Raw genomic sequence first — 15,120 nt, 5'->3', positions numbered from 1 at the left:
GGACTAATTTACCATATTTGATAATAAATATATATATATATATATATTTTGAGGCAGAGTCTTGCTCTGTTGCCCCAGGTTAGAGTGCAGTGGCATGATCTCGGCTCACTGCAACCTCCACCTCTGCAGTTCAAGCGAGTCTCCTGCCTCAGCCTCCTGAGTAGCTGGGCTTACAAGTGTGTGCCACTACGCCCGGCTAATTTTTGTATAATGTAGAGATGCAGTTTCAGCACATTGGCCCGGCTGGTCTTGAACTCCTGACCTCGTGATCAGCCTGCTTCTGCCTCCCAAAGTGCTGGGATCACCGGTGTAAGCCACTGAGCTGGGCGATAATAAATATCCTTATTGAATGAGGCACTTTTAGTTGAATTTCTGATTTCTGCCATCAAAAGTATCTTAACTGATTATAGTTATTTAAGAGTAAGGTCTTTTTTTTTTTTTTTTTTTTTTTTTTTTTTTTTTGAGGCGGAGTCTCGCTCTGTCGCCCAGGCTGGAGTGCAGTGGCGCAATCTCGGCTCACTGCAAGCTCCGCCTCCCGGGTTCACGCCATTCTCCTGCCTCAGCCTCCCAAGTAGCTGGGACTACAGGCGCCGCCACCTCGCCCGGCTAGTTTTTTGTATTTTTAGTAGAGACGGGGTTTCACCATGTTAGCCAGGATGGTCTCGATCTCCTGACCTCGTGATCCGCCCGTCTCGGCCTCCCAAAGTGCTGGGATTACAGGCTTGAGCCACCGCGCCCGGCCAAGAGTAAGGTCTTGCAGGACTTTTTTTTTTTTTTTTGAGACGAAGTCTCGCTCTGTCGCCCAGGCTGGAGTGCAGTGGCCGGGTCTCAGCTCACTGCAAGCTCCGCCTCCTGGGTTTACGCCATTCTCCAGCCTCAGCCTCCTGAGTAGCTGGGACTACAGGCGCCCACCACCTCGCCCGTCTAGTTTTTTTGTATTTTTTAGTAGAGACAGGGTTTCACCATGTTAGCCAGGATGGTTTCGATCTCCTGACCTCGTGATCTGCCCATCTCGGCCTCCCAAAGTGCTAGGATTACAGGCTTGAGCCACCGCACCTGGCCTCTTGCAGGACTTTTTAGATAATATTAAGGATTTGGAATTTAATCCTAAGGATTAGGAGACCTATTAAAGGATTTTGTGCACACAAGATGTTTGCTTTTCTAAAGATCACTTTAGTTGCCATGTGGATAATAAACTGGAGAGAGGCAATGATGGATGCAGGTAGGGCAGTTAGGAACTATTGCCATAAGTCACACAAGAGAATGCAGTGATTTAAAATAAGCGGTGGCTATGGAAATAGAAGAAAATGAGCATGGTGGCTCACGCCTGTAATCCCAGCACTTTGGGAGGCCAAGGCAGCCAGATCATGAGGTCAGGAGTTCAAGACTAGCCTGGCTAACATAGTGAAACTCCATCTCTACTAAAAATACAAAAAAATTAGGTGGGCGTGGTGGCATGTGCCTGCAATCGGAGCTACTCCGGAGGCTGAGGTAGGAGAATCACTTCAACCCAGGAGGCAAAGGTTGCAGTGAGCTGAGATCGTGCCACTGTACTCCTCCAGCCTGGGTGACAGAGACAGACTTCATCTCAGAAAAAAAATAACTATTGAGATACATATTGGAGGCAGGATTGTGATTATGACTGATTCAATGTGAATAAGAGGAGGAAATCAAGGATGACTTCCAGGTGTCTAGACTGAGCTATAAAGTGGATCATAGTGCCATTTGCTAACAGAGAGATCAACCACTGGAGAAGGTGAGGTGGTGGCTGCTATAACGAGTTCATTATTGGATACATTGGGCTGAGGGTGTCTATGTCAAATGGTCAGTCATGTAAGCTATTGGGCTATTGGGCATTTGAATGGCCTGGGGTGGAGATAAAGATGTGAAAGTCTTTGGAACCAAAATAGTGACAGAACCTGTGTGATTTTTGAGAGAGAGAGAAAGAGAGAGGGAAACAGAGAGGAGAAGGGAAAAGGTCCTAAGACAGAATCCTAGGATCTCCAGCCCAGAGCCGGTAGAGAAGGAGACTCTGGCAAAGGAGAGAAACAATAGCCAGAAAGAAAGAAGGAAAGTCAGAGAGCTTCCAGGAGGGGATGGTCAGCACTGACAAAAATAGTTGAGGGGTCAAGCACAAAAATAGCTGAAAAGAATCTATTGGAATTAGTTACATGAACGTCACCAGTGACACTGATAATAAAGCAGTTTTTGGACAGACGGAGGTGGACAGGTTGGTTCAGAACCCAGAATGGACTGAATAAGAAGTGAATAATTAAGAAATGATGACATAATGTAGAGGATCAGATCAAGAGATTTGGCCTTGAAGGGGATATGGGGCAGGAGTTGAGGCATAAGTGGGATGAAAGGGAGGTTTTTGTTTTCCTTTCGAAGATAGGAATAACTATCTTTTCATCTTATTGCCCCCTACGCCTGCCACCCACCACCTAATGCTCCAGCTCCATAGGTCTTTCCTTTCTTTGGTCCTGTCTCATTCACTGTTCCCAGTAAGCACTGTTTCCAGTGCTTACCACACTTTTTCCTAAATCTTTGAACGGCTCACTTCTTTCCATTATTCATGGCTCTGCTCAAATGTCACTTCATCCAAAAATTATTCTGAGTTTAGTCTTCTCCTCATTGTCAGTTACTGTTTTATCTTCTTCATGGCTCTGATTATCTGATTTTGTTTATTTGTTTATTGATTGATTACATATATCTTCCTTTTGTTTGTTTGTTGTTTGTTTGTTTTTGAGACAGAGTCTCCCTCTGTCACCCAGGCTGGAGTGTAGTGGCGTGCTCTCGGCTCACTGCAACTTCCACCTCCTGGGTTCAGGCGGTTCTCCTGCCTCAGCCTCCCGAATAGCTGGGACTACAGGCATGTGCCACCACACCTGGCTAATTTTTGCATTTTTAGTACAAAAATTTTTACTAAAGAAATGTTGTATTTTTAGTAGAGACAGGGTTTCACTATGTTAGCCAGGCTGGTCTTGAACTCCTGACTTCGTGATCCGCCTGCCTCGGCCTCCCAAAGTGCTGGGATTACAGCACTTCGGCATGAGCCACTGTGCCTGGCCTGTTTTGGTTTTTTGAGAGAGGGTCTCCCTCTGTTGCCCGGGCTGGAGTACAGTGGCATGATCTCGGCTCACTGCAGCCTCCACCTTTCGGGTTCAAGCGATTCTCGTGCCTCAGCCTCCCAAGTAGCTCACACCCAGCTAAGTTTTGTATTTTTAGTAGAGACAGGGTTTCACCATGTTGGCCAGGCTGGTCTCGAACTCCTGACCTCAGGTGATCTGTCCTTCTTGGCCTCCCAAAGTGCTGGGATTACAGGCGTGAGCCACTGCCCCAGCTTGGTTTGTTTTTTGAGACAGGGTCTCGCTCCGTCGCACAGGATGGATTGCAGTAGCGTGATCTTGGCTCCTGTGCTCAAGTGATCCTCCCACCTCAGCCTCCCAAAGTGCTGAAATTACAGGCGTGAGCCACGGTACCCGGCCTATATCTCCTAATTAAAAGTAAAGCCTGGGGTAAACTGGATGAAGTTTATGGCCTGTTAAATACATACATGTATTATATGCGTTATTATATCCCATGTGTTACATTATATATTATTGTATATGTGTATTATGTACTATGTACTATTCTTACAACTGTCTGCGAATCTATAATTACCTCAAAGTAAAGTTTTGGTTTTGTTTTTTCAAGTAAGTTCTGTGAGAACTGGGATTTTGTTTGCTTGTTGACAGTTGTGTCTCCATCACTAGAACTGAGTCTAGCGTACAGTGGGCACGAAATAAGTCTTCGTAAAAGTTGTGAATTAACGCCCGGCTAATTTTTGCATTGTTAGCAGAGACGGGGGGGTTTCATCATGTTGGCCAGGCTGGTCTCGAACTCCTGACCTCAAGCGATCCATCCGCCTCGGCCTACCCAAAGTGTTGGAATTACAGGCGTGAGCCACTGCGCCCGGCTGATCACATTTAAAGGGCGGGATGGGGAGAGTACAAACAACAGAGGAAATCCTGAACCGCAGAGGAAACTGCAGACTGCAGGGTTTAGCACTAAAATATCTGTACGAGAGGTAGGATTGGAATCCGAATCTCCAGAACTCTTTCCACTACCCGGGCTATCTCTCCATTAACGGACTATTGATTGGATGACAGAGTAATGATAGCACCGTCTTAGCAGACGTCCAATCATAGGTCATAGTTCAATCTTTGCAGCTTATTGTGATTACAACAGTGGAGGATGGTCCTATCCATCACCTTACAAGCGGCTGTTCTCTGATTACCATTAAGCATGGCCACGCCCGCACTTAACTTCTGACAGTGGGGAAAGAGGCTGTGTGTGATAGCTTGGAAGGTTTACTACTGCCTCAAGTCCTCTTCTCTGCAGTTGAGGTTTCAGGTTTCAATCCTCCCAATACCACAAGACAGAGCACCGGGCGGCTGCCGCCTCCGCCTCCGCCTCCGCGCCTTAACCTAGGCGGCTTGCCGAAGATTTCAGCCCCGCGGCCGCGCACTTGCCCTGCCCTAGACCAGGGTTGGGCGCAGCGGCGGAGGTTGCTTCTGGGCTGCGCGAGCTGCGCGCGCTGGGAGGCGGCCATCGCAGCTGGGCCGGGACTTCCTTCCTTCACCGCACGACAACAAAACAACCCTGCAGCAGGCACTGAGTGCTTGGCAGCTGTCTGGGCGAGAGGCACAGCGATGGGCTCCGTGCTGAGCAGCGACAGCGGCAAATCGGCTCCCGCCTCTGCCACCCCGCGGGCCTTGGAGCGCAGGGGGGACCCGGAGTTGCCCGTCACGTCCTTCGACTGCGCCGTGTGCCTTGAGGTGTTACACCAGCCTGTCCGGACCCGCTGTGGCCACGTGTAAGTGCCAGGGGAGCTCGGTTTGGCCCCCCCCAAGGAGGGCGATGTCGGGAAGCTGAGAGCATGGTGTGGGGAAGGAGGGGGACGGAAGACAGCGCGTTAGGAAACTGCTGCAGAGAGAAACCTGGACCCGTCGGGTGCGGGGCCACGGGGAAAACGCCGGTCGGAAGGTGACACAGGATTTCGGGAGGAGAAAAAAGAAACAGTCGGGCCCTGTAGCCCCCTTGCGCAGCCTCCTCCTGAAGTCCAGGTGCGGAGCTCCAGAGAAGGGGATCCAGGCACGGGTCCCGCCCAGAGCCAGGGCTCGCCAACAGGGGAGGGTGCTCTTGGCTGGAGAACGAGCGCTCGCTCGCCCGGGCACGAAAAAGAAACGAGCTCCAACTGCAAGGCAGGGGCTCCCTCAAAGCTCAGTTACCCCGCTGAACACGGTGGAACGGGCTGCGCTTCCCTCTGCCCCAGAAACCCGGGTCCGTTTTGTTTTGCTGGAGCTGTGCACGTGTTCCCAGAATGCTCACAGAGGCTCGTCTTAAACAAACAAGGATCTGTGCAAAGTGTTTTCCACCCCCATCCCTGCTACCCTTTCCCAACACAGACACCCATCCCCTCAAAGAGCAAGTCAAACTGGAGCTTCCCAGTGACTTTCCACAGTCGTTAAGAGTTTAACAACCTGCTAGGGTGGGGCTTGGACGTTAGCCGCAAGCCCCTGAATGTACTCCTTCAAAACCCAGCCACAATGTGACAGGAGATGGCAGACTACCTGCTTTACGCACCGTCTCTCCAAACCGGCAGAAATTACAGAGTAAAATAACTTTCTCAAAACGGCATAGTACTTAGCTAAAACTCGCAGTTGGTGCAAAGCCGTGGTCGTTTCTAAGAAGAGTTTAAAAACAAAGTTCCTATATAAAATTGGCACATGCTTAATGTGTGTTTGAGTAACTGGTGGAGTTGGATCTGTGAATTTGTGCTCTCTGTTTACTGTGTGTGTGTGTGTGTGTGTGTGTGTGTGTGTGTGTATGAGAGAGAGAGAAAGAGAGAGAGAATCTGACTCTGTCGCCCAAGCTGGAGTGCGGTGGCGCGATCTTGGCTTACTGCAACCTCCGCCCACTGCAACCTCCGACTCCCCGGCTCAAGTGATTCTCCTGCCTCAGCCTCCCGAGTTGCTGGGATTACAGGTGCCCACGACCACACCCGGCTAGTTTTTGAATTTTGAGTAGAGATGGGGTTTCACCATGTTGGCCAGGCTGGTCTTGAACTCCTGACCTCAATTGATCCACCCACCTCGGCCTCCCAAAGTGCTGGGATTAAAGGTGTAAGACACTGCACCCAGCCTTCTCTCTTTGGTTTGAATTTTGTTCGTGGATACGTGTGTGTGTGTGTGTGTGTGTGTGTGTGTGTCTGCACAGATCAGAAGTCGAAGCCTACTTAATGTCCTTTGAAGGGTGACTAGTATGATGAAGCCCTGTGCAATACCACAGTGGCATGTACCAGCATTTGGCTTAGCAGGAAGAAAGAAATAGCGTTATTACTTTTGAGGATCACTTTTGAAAGGATTTAGGTAGTCCTTAAAAACATGTTGTGCACTTGCATTCAGAAGTTTTGAGGCCGGGCATGGTGGCTCACACCTGGAATCCTTAGGTGATCCTTAATACCTATGGCCTTGTATCTGAAAAGCAGTTTTCACCACTGCCCACCTGTGAGCCAGGGAGAAAAGTGTGCAGCCTGCACAATGTATAAATAAAGAGTGCTTTGGGCAGTATTTCGTAGCTGTATTTTCAAGGCCTGTTGTTTCAGCTTTGTTCTTAAAACTCGAGGCTTAAATTTACCCTCCTTTCTGATTACTAGTGTTGTTGCTCAGCTGTCCAAATGTAGCTCATTAACGTAATATCCACAGGCCAATCTGGAAGCCAAGATGGGCTGTGTGAGTCATAAAATATATTGATAATTTTAGGGCAATAACAGCCTAAAGATACCTCCATTTAAACTGAATCATTATTAGCATTAAAACTTTGAAGTTGTGCAAAACATAAACAGTGGGCGTTTTGAAGATTCTTTTTGGAATAGACCGCTTTGCTGCTAATTCAATGATCTGAGTGGAGATTGTTTTCCTGTTTTGGACTTTGACTATTATAACTTACCATTTACAATATTCTTCTTTCTACTAAAGGATAATATAAATTTGCAAAATGTTAAATTTTTTGTTTAATCTTTTTCTTTGTTAAAGTGAATAGGAAACTAGCAACTGGAAAAATAACCATAAAATAGCATTACAAGGGCTGAACAAATTGCCTTTCCTCTCTTTACTGTTCTTTGTTTTGACAAATCTATGTCCATTGTTCTAGCTGTGGGCAGAATTTCCATATTCCTCCTTTTGGCAAACTTACTTGGGCCCCTTCCACTTTATAAATGTTAACCAGAGTCCTTTCTGCAGTAGAGATTATGAGCGTTGTTAATGCCATTTGTACATTCTAAATGAATTACTCTTTTCCATTGAAATTAAGTTGGAAAATGAATAAATGCAAATGAACCTTCTGTATTTTATTATCCCATATTGAAGCTTCATTTTCAGACATATTGAACTGGTGGTTTATGCTGATTTTCAAGTCAAACAAGTTTAATAGTAACAACAGTACCTTGAATGAATATGTATAGAGCACTTTATAAGTTGTATTGTGATGCAGTAGTAACTGGCACTTATAGAAAGCTGGATTTGAAATTCCCCTCTGCCACTAGCCAGCTGTGTGACCACTGTAGGGAAATTTGTATTTGATTTTTTTCCCCTAAAGGTTTGATCACTTGAGTCTATGAAACAAACTGCTAATAGATGAACAAGGGAGGAAAGGCCTACAAATGTATTAATGTGCATATGGGCACGGGAGTCATACAAACTATGAAAACTGAAAGGGCCAGATGCTTATGCTTTTATACCATCTTGAGGTTACACCAGAATAGGGGCTTGGAACATGGTTATGGGAGGGCGACAGAAAGAAGGTACTGGGGCAAAGATGGTCTAGTTATGCAGATAAAACTTCATCGATAGCAGCTCCTAGAAAGAATAGGCATGAGCCTGTGTTAAGTTGCTCTGTCAGACCTTCATAGGTGTCAGACTTTCAGTTAATAATTTCCTAGGTACAGACAAGGAGGTGGCTCCAAGAAAGCCTGGTTGTTTATTTCACCAGTGTAGATCTTCTCTACAGATACAAGTCTCCTCCACAAAAGGCAGCTTTTCAGGGTTATTCCTGTATGCGGGAATATGTCAAAGAAGTACATTTTGGGGTGAAATATTTTCAGTTTCCTTGAGTCCCCCATTTTAACATTTCCTTTATTTCCTTTTATTATTTATTTATTTATTTTTAGAGGTGGGATCTCACGCTGTCACCCAGGTTGCAGTGTAGTGGTGCAATCATGGCTCACTGCAGCCTCTGCCTCCTGGGCTCAGCAATCCTTCTGCCTCAGCCTCTCACGTAGCTGGGACTACAAGTGCCTGCCACCATGCCTGGCTATTTTTTACTCATTTATTTTGAGATGGAGTCTCTCTCTATTGCCTAGGCTGGAGGGCAGTGACGTGATCTCAGCTCACTGCAACCTCCGCCTCCTGGGTTCAAGTGACTCTCCTGCCTCAGCCACTCTAGTAGCTGGGATTAAAGACACGCACCACCATGCCCAGCTAGTTTTTGTATTTTTTGTAGAGGCAGGGTTTCGCCATTTTGCCCAGGCTGGTCTTGAACCCCTGAGCTCAGGTGATTTGCCTGCCTCACCCTCCCAAAGTGCTGGAATTACAGGAGTGAGCCACTGTACCCAGCCAAGAAAGTGACAATTCTTTACATACCGCAAGGTCAGGAATTTTGTAAGGGAACCATATACACAGGGTACCAGGCCAATCTTTTTCTAAGTCTATTGGCTTTTTAATGTCAATCTTAGTCCCTCAAAGCAGTTTGATCATGTATCTAAGTATGACATTCCAGTTAAAGCCTTGGTAAAATAACCACTGTCTCCAATTATGTCCTGTTCAGACTGTTACTAAACTTATGCATGTAACTATATTGCCACGAAATAAGAATACTCAAAAAACAATTTGTCAATCCAAAGAGAAAAAGGTAAATTATTTTGCTCACAAAAGTATACTTGCCCAGGTGCAGTGGCTCATGCCTGGAATCCCAGCAGTTTGGAAGACCAATGCAGGAGGATGACTTGAGACCAGCAGTTTGTGACCAGCCTGGGCAACATAGCGAGACCCCATCTCTAATACACAAAAGTCTTGTTCAAAAGAGAAAACCGTATTTTACTTTTGAATCAATATATCAATAATAAAGCTAATTTAAATAAAGCCTAATAAACAAGTCCATCTAATTTCAGTCAGCTTTGACCACACAAGATAAGATTTACATATCTTTTATAACCTCTTAGAATTTTTCTTCTATTTCCAACTTTCTATATTCATTTAGTTTTATCTATATCTTTTTTTATTCTTTCAATTTGAAACAATCTTTAAATAACTTCTGGACAAAATTAATTTTCCATTAACAAAAAAATCACACTTCATGCCATTCTTTTTTTTTTTTTAAGACGGAGTCTCACTGAGTCACCTAGGCTGGAGTGCAGTGGCATGATCTTGGCTAATTGCAACTTCCGCCTCCTGTGTTCAAGCGATTTTCCTGCCTCAGCCTCCCAAGTTGCTGGGATTACAGGCATGTACCACCACACCCGGCCTCATGCCATTCTTATAACCTTTCTCTCCAAAAACATATCTTGCTTTTTTTGTATATTCTGCCTGAAGAATTGTTTCTCTTATTTCCAGTAATTTTGTTTGTTTTTAGAGACATGATCTAAGAATAAACTACTCAGTGATGTGATCATAGCCTACTGCAATCTCAAATTCCTGGACTCAAGCAATCCTCATACCTCAACCTCCTTAGTAGCTGGAACGACAAGCATGCCCCACCACAGCCTGCTAAAATTTTATTTTTTTATAGAGACAGGGTCTCCCTGTGTTGCCCAGGCCAATCTTGAATTCCTAGGCTCAATTGATCCTCCTGCCTTAGCCTCGCAAAGAGCTGAGATTACAGGCATGAGCCACCACACCAGCCAACCAACAATTTAAAACTAGCTTTATTGCTGGGCACAGTGGCTCACATCTATAATCCCAACACTTTGGGAGGCCGAGGCAGGCGGATCACTTGAGCCCAGGAGTTGGAAACCAGCCTGGTCAACATGGTGAAACCTTGTCCCTACTGAAAATACTAAAAAAATTAGCCGGGCATTGTGGCACACATGGAGGCTGAGGTGGAAGAATCGCTTGAACCTAGGAGGCAGAGGTTGCAGTGAGCTGAGATCGCACCACTGCACTCCAGCCTGGGTGACAGAGCGAGAGTCGTTCTCAAAAAACAAAAACAAAAATCCTAGCTTGATTTACCAAAGATTACTAAAGTCATATGAACTTTGAAAAACATTTGGGATAGTTAATTTGTGAGTACTCATTTATTTAGAAGTCAGTTTGGTACCACACAGACTGTACAAACACACCTGTAAACATATATATACGTGTAGACACAACATATATCACACGCACACACCAGTATCCAAAAGCCAAAGAGATTAGGACGTTTAATGCATGAGAGCAGAACTTTAGACATGAGAGGATGGACCCTGCCCACGGCTTCTGTGGCTCAGTAAGAGACAGAGGACCCCTAACGGTCAGGCGTGGTGGCTCACACCTGTAATCCCAGCACTTTGGAAGACTGAGGCGGGTGGATCACCTGAGGTCGGGAGTTCGAGACCAGCCTGCCCAACATGGCGAAACCCCATCTCTACTAAAAATACAAAAAAATTAGCCAGGGGTGTGGCAGGCACCTGTAATCCCAGCAACTCGGGAGACTGAGGCAGGAGAATCACTTGAACCCAGGAGATGGAGGTTGCAATGGCTGAGATCATGCCATTGCACTCCAGCCTGGGTGACAAGAGTGAAATTCTGTCTCAAAAAAAAAAAAGAAAAAGAAAAAGAAGAAGAAGAAGAAAAGAAGAAGACAGAGGACCCCCAAAGAGGGGCGACTGGTGGCTTTTGTGTTTGTATATGCATGTGTGTGTGTTCCTCAAGGAGTCTCAGGGTTGATAGAGGTCCCCTCTAGGCCTCTTCATGTGGTATCAAAAATGGCAAAAAGGAGGAGGGGCAGAAGGGGAAGGAAATGGAAGAACAAGTCTTAGAGGAGACAATTTGGGGAGATTTTAAGCTTCAAAAGGCCAATACAGTTTTAGTAGGAGTCTGAGGAACAAACAAAGGTCTAGTTGACTAAGAAGTTCCCATGGGAGAAACAGGATTTGAAAGAGAACAGAGAATATCAGCTATTAATTAAGCTAGCTTTTGACCATAGAGCCATTTTTCTTAAATTTTTTTTTTTTTTTTTTGAGATGGAGCCTTGCTCTGTTGCGCACGTTGGAGTGCAACGGCGCAATCTCGGCTCACTGCAACCTCCGCCTCCCAGGTTCAAGCGATTCTCGTGCCTCAGCCTAAAAATCCTTTTAAATATGCAAGCAGCAAACATTTTGTCCTCTGAGCACCCAGTCGTTTTTTGAGACGTAGTCTTGCTCTGTCACTCAGGCTAGAGTGCAGTGGCCCGATCTGGGCTCACTGCAACCTCTGCCTCCTGGGTTCAAGCAATGTTCCTGTCTCAGCATCCTAAGTAGCTGGAACTACAGGGGTGTGCCACCACGCCCACCTAATTTTTGTATTTTTAGTAGAGATGGGGTTTCACCATGTTGATGAGGCTGCTCTCAAACTCCTGCCTCAGGTGATCTGCCTGCTTCGGCCTCCCAAAGTGCTGGGATTATAGGTGTGAACCACTGTCTCCAGCCTGCGCACCCAGTCTTTTGTGGGAGCAGAGAGAATGGTAGCTGTGGCATTCGTGCCTCTTTCTCCCCAGACCCTCCCAGCACCCCCTGTCTGAGGGGTACCCACCTCTACTCATCTGTTTGGTTCCCAGCCGTAGCAGGAGGTATGTCTCTCTGTAGAGGAAGCAGATTAATGGGGAAAAAGTTACTATCACACTCTAAGTATAAACCAGAGTTTTAACCAAGGGAAATAACTCAAAATCAAAACAAATAAGAACATTTGAGACTGAAACCAAGAAGCTCTTGATGGCTTTAACCAAGGTTTCCTAAGAGGGAGCAAAAGTTGCAACCCTTTCAAAATCCAGATCGTTCCCTACAACAGCTTAAAGAAAGGAAAGTTTTGCCAGCCGCGAATGGGATACAACCCACATTTTTGTCTGGCCATATTCTCTACTGTTTAAGACAGAGGAAAACAACAGCTGGATGAGAGGCTTACAATAGGAACGGGTACCCCAAAGGTTAAGTTATACAGATATAAATTCAAAACAATTCAAACTAATTTTTTCCAAGTGTTTCTTTTATTTTTCCTTCCTGAGTTAAAGGGTTTCTGTCTCCTAGGGACTTGTTCCTGAAAGGGAATTGAATCCAGGCTGCAGAGGTGAAAGTGCAGAATCCTTACCACTAGACTACAGGATGGAGTCTTTTTTTTTTTTTTTTAAACAAATTTCATAAGGAATCTAAAGCATGCAGTTTGAGTACAAAGGATTTTAACTTTGTTTTATATCTGATTTCTACTTTTCAACAGTCTTGCCGAGGGAGTTTCTAAACCTGTATTCCTTTTCTATCTTTTCATAGGTACCAATAAGGTAGCTATTTAAGATGTGAGCTCTAAAAGGTTTTTTTTTTAAATATAGCCATTCATTTATTTTAAAAGCGATTCAAACCAATACAAGAACTAATTTATATGTTTTTCCCTGTTGATCCAAATTTAGAAAAGATAAAACACAGAGACTCATACCATCCACATTTGACCAGGCACTATAGGCAGAGATCAGAGAGGAGAACTGACTTGGTTAAAAAAAAATGAGTTCACCTTTCTTTGCTGGCTTTTTATCCATTGTTCCAAGATCCCATTCATTGGCTCTAGAATGAACAAAATGACTTATATCCGGATCACAACACCAAAAATTTAGTGAAGCTTAAATTTTTCCCCTAAAGTTTTGATACTTTGAGTCTATAAAGCAGGCAGATAACAGATTAATGGGATAAAAGCATACGCATTTATTAATGTGCATATGGGCATGGGAGTCATAAAAAATATGAAAAGTGAAAGAAAGGACCAGATGCTTGATTTTTTTTTTTTCTTTTTTTTGAGACGGAGTCTTGCTCTGTCTCCCAGGCTGGAGTGCAGTGGTGTGATCTTAGCTCACTGCACGCTGAGTCTCCCGGGTTCATGCCATTCTCCTGCCTCAGCCTCTCGAGTAGCTGGGACTACAGGCGCATGCCCGGCTAATTTTTTTGTATTTTTAGTAGAGACGGGGTTTCACCGTGTTAGCCAGGATGGTCTCAATCTGCTGACCTTGTGATCCGCCCGCCTCGGCCTCCCAAAGTGCTGGGATTACAGGTATGAGCCACCGCACCCGGCAGATGCTTGATGTTTTTATACCTGAGGTTACAGAAGAATGGGGGATTGCAAGATGGCACCAGAGGTTATAAGAGGGAAAAAAAACGGTAAGGGGCAAAGGTGGTCTTGTTATACAGAAGAAAGTTAGACAGGTAGCAGCTCTCAGAAAGAACAGATGGTAGTCAGCCGGGCGTGGTGGCTCACGCCTGTAATCCCAGCACTTTGGGAGGCCGAGGTGGGCGGACCACGAGGTCAGGAGATGGAGACCATCCTGGCTAACACGGTGAAACCCCGTCTCTACTAAAAATACAAAAAATTATCTGGGCGTGGTGGCCGGCGCCTGTAGTCCCAGCTACTGGGTAGGCTGAGGCAGGAGAATGGCGTGAACTCGAGAGACTGAGCGTGCAGTGAGCCGAGATTGCGCCACTGCACTCCAGCCTGGGTGACAGAGCGAGATTCTGTCTTTAAAAAAAAAAAAAAAAAAAAAAAAGAATAGGTAATAGTCCATGGTAAGTTTCTCTGTTAGACCTTCAAACGTTTCAGACTCTTGGTTAATCATCCTAGATGGGGCAAAGGAGACCTCAGAGAAAGCCTATTTATTTCACTAATGTAGACTTTACCAATGCAGCTCTCCCCTACAACATGCAGCTTTTCAGGGCTTTTCCTTTCTGCAGGCCATCTCAATAGCCATCTCAAAGTATGTCAAATAATTATTTTTTGGGGTAAAATATTTTGTTTCCTTTTTTTTTTTTTTTGGAGATGGAGTCTCATTCTGTTGTTCAGGCTGGGGTGCTGGGGTGTGATCTCAGCTCACTGCAACCTCTGCCTCCTGAGTAGCTGGGACTACAGACATGTGCCACCATGCCCGGCTAATTTTTGTATTTTTTAGTAGAGATGGGGTTTCGCTATGTTGGCCTGGCTGGTCTCAAACTCCTGGCCTCAAGTGATCTGCCCACCTCAGCCTCCCAAAATGCTGGGATTACAGGTTGAGCCACCCGCCCAGCCGATTTTCTTTACTACTAAGTTGCTTAATGTCTTTGAATCTCAAGTTTCTTCATTTGTAAAATGGGATGGGCCGGGCGCGGTGGCTCAAGCCTGTAATCCCAGCACTTTGGGAGGCCAAGACGGGCGGATCACGAGGTCAGGAGATCGAGACCATCCTGGCGAACACGGTGAAACCCCGTCTCTACTAAAAATACAAAAACTAGCCAGGCGAGGTGGCGGGCACCTGTAGTCCCGGCTACTCGGGAGGCTGAGGCAGGAGAATGGCATAAACCTGGGAGGCGGAGCTTGCAGTGAGCTGAGATCTGGCCACTGCACTCCAGCCCCGAGCGAGACTCCGCCTCAAAAAAAAAAAAAAAGTAAAATGGGATGAGTAGTGGTATTTTTATGAATATTTAAAATGTAAAGATATCCCATAGTAAAGGCTCAAAACATGGTTTCTGTTTCCTTCAGTCATTCCATAAGCGAAACCCACAGGAACAGGTATTATTTCTTATCTCTGTATTTCTTTTGGAAGAACACTGTGCCACGAAAGGTTGATCTATGACATTTCCAAGATGTCTCAGATAGCCTCACTTTTAGCTTAGTTCTTTTTCGTTTGTTGGACTTTAAGTAAAGTTTCACTTTAATGTTTTATAATTTTAAATGGACTTTATTCATATTGCTGTATCAGTTGTAAAAAATAGATTTGAGGGAAAAGCCTTCTCACTTCTGCCTTATCTTCTGTTAGAGAGCTGTGGTGAGAGCCAGTAGATAACTTGGAGCTGTATAAATGGAACTTAAAAGGAGTCTGGAGGCTGGGTGTGGTGGTTCA

General features: G+C 45.4%; 1 protein-coding gene across 2 annotated transcripts in view; it reads left to right on the top strand.

The window, feature by feature from the left end:
- Positions 1-4,207: 4,207 nt before the first annotated feature.
- The window catches only part of RNF125 (ring finger protein 125), a 49,811-nt gene continuing 38,898 nt past the window's right edge, over positions 4,208-15,120 (top strand). For both annotated transcript variants that reach the window (XM_033178049.1, XM_033178050.1), the window contains exon 1: positions 4,208-4,858. In XM_033178049.1, coding sequence (XP_033033940.1) covers positions 4,695-4,858 — 164 coding nt within the window. In that variant the 5' untranslated portion in view covers positions 4,208-4,694. The remainder of the gene's footprint in view (positions 4,859-15,120) is intronic.

The sequence above is a fragment of the Trachypithecus francoisi genome, unplaced genomic scaffold (assembly GCF_009764315.1).
Source record: "Trachypithecus francoisi isolate TF-2019V2 unplaced genomic scaffold, Tfra_2.0 Lachesis_group19, whole genome shotgun sequence".
Lineage (NCBI taxonomy): Eukaryota > Metazoa > Chordata > Mammalia > Primates > Cercopithecidae > Trachypithecus > Trachypithecus francoisi.
This window is presented reverse-complemented; position numbering and strand designations above follow the sequence as displayed.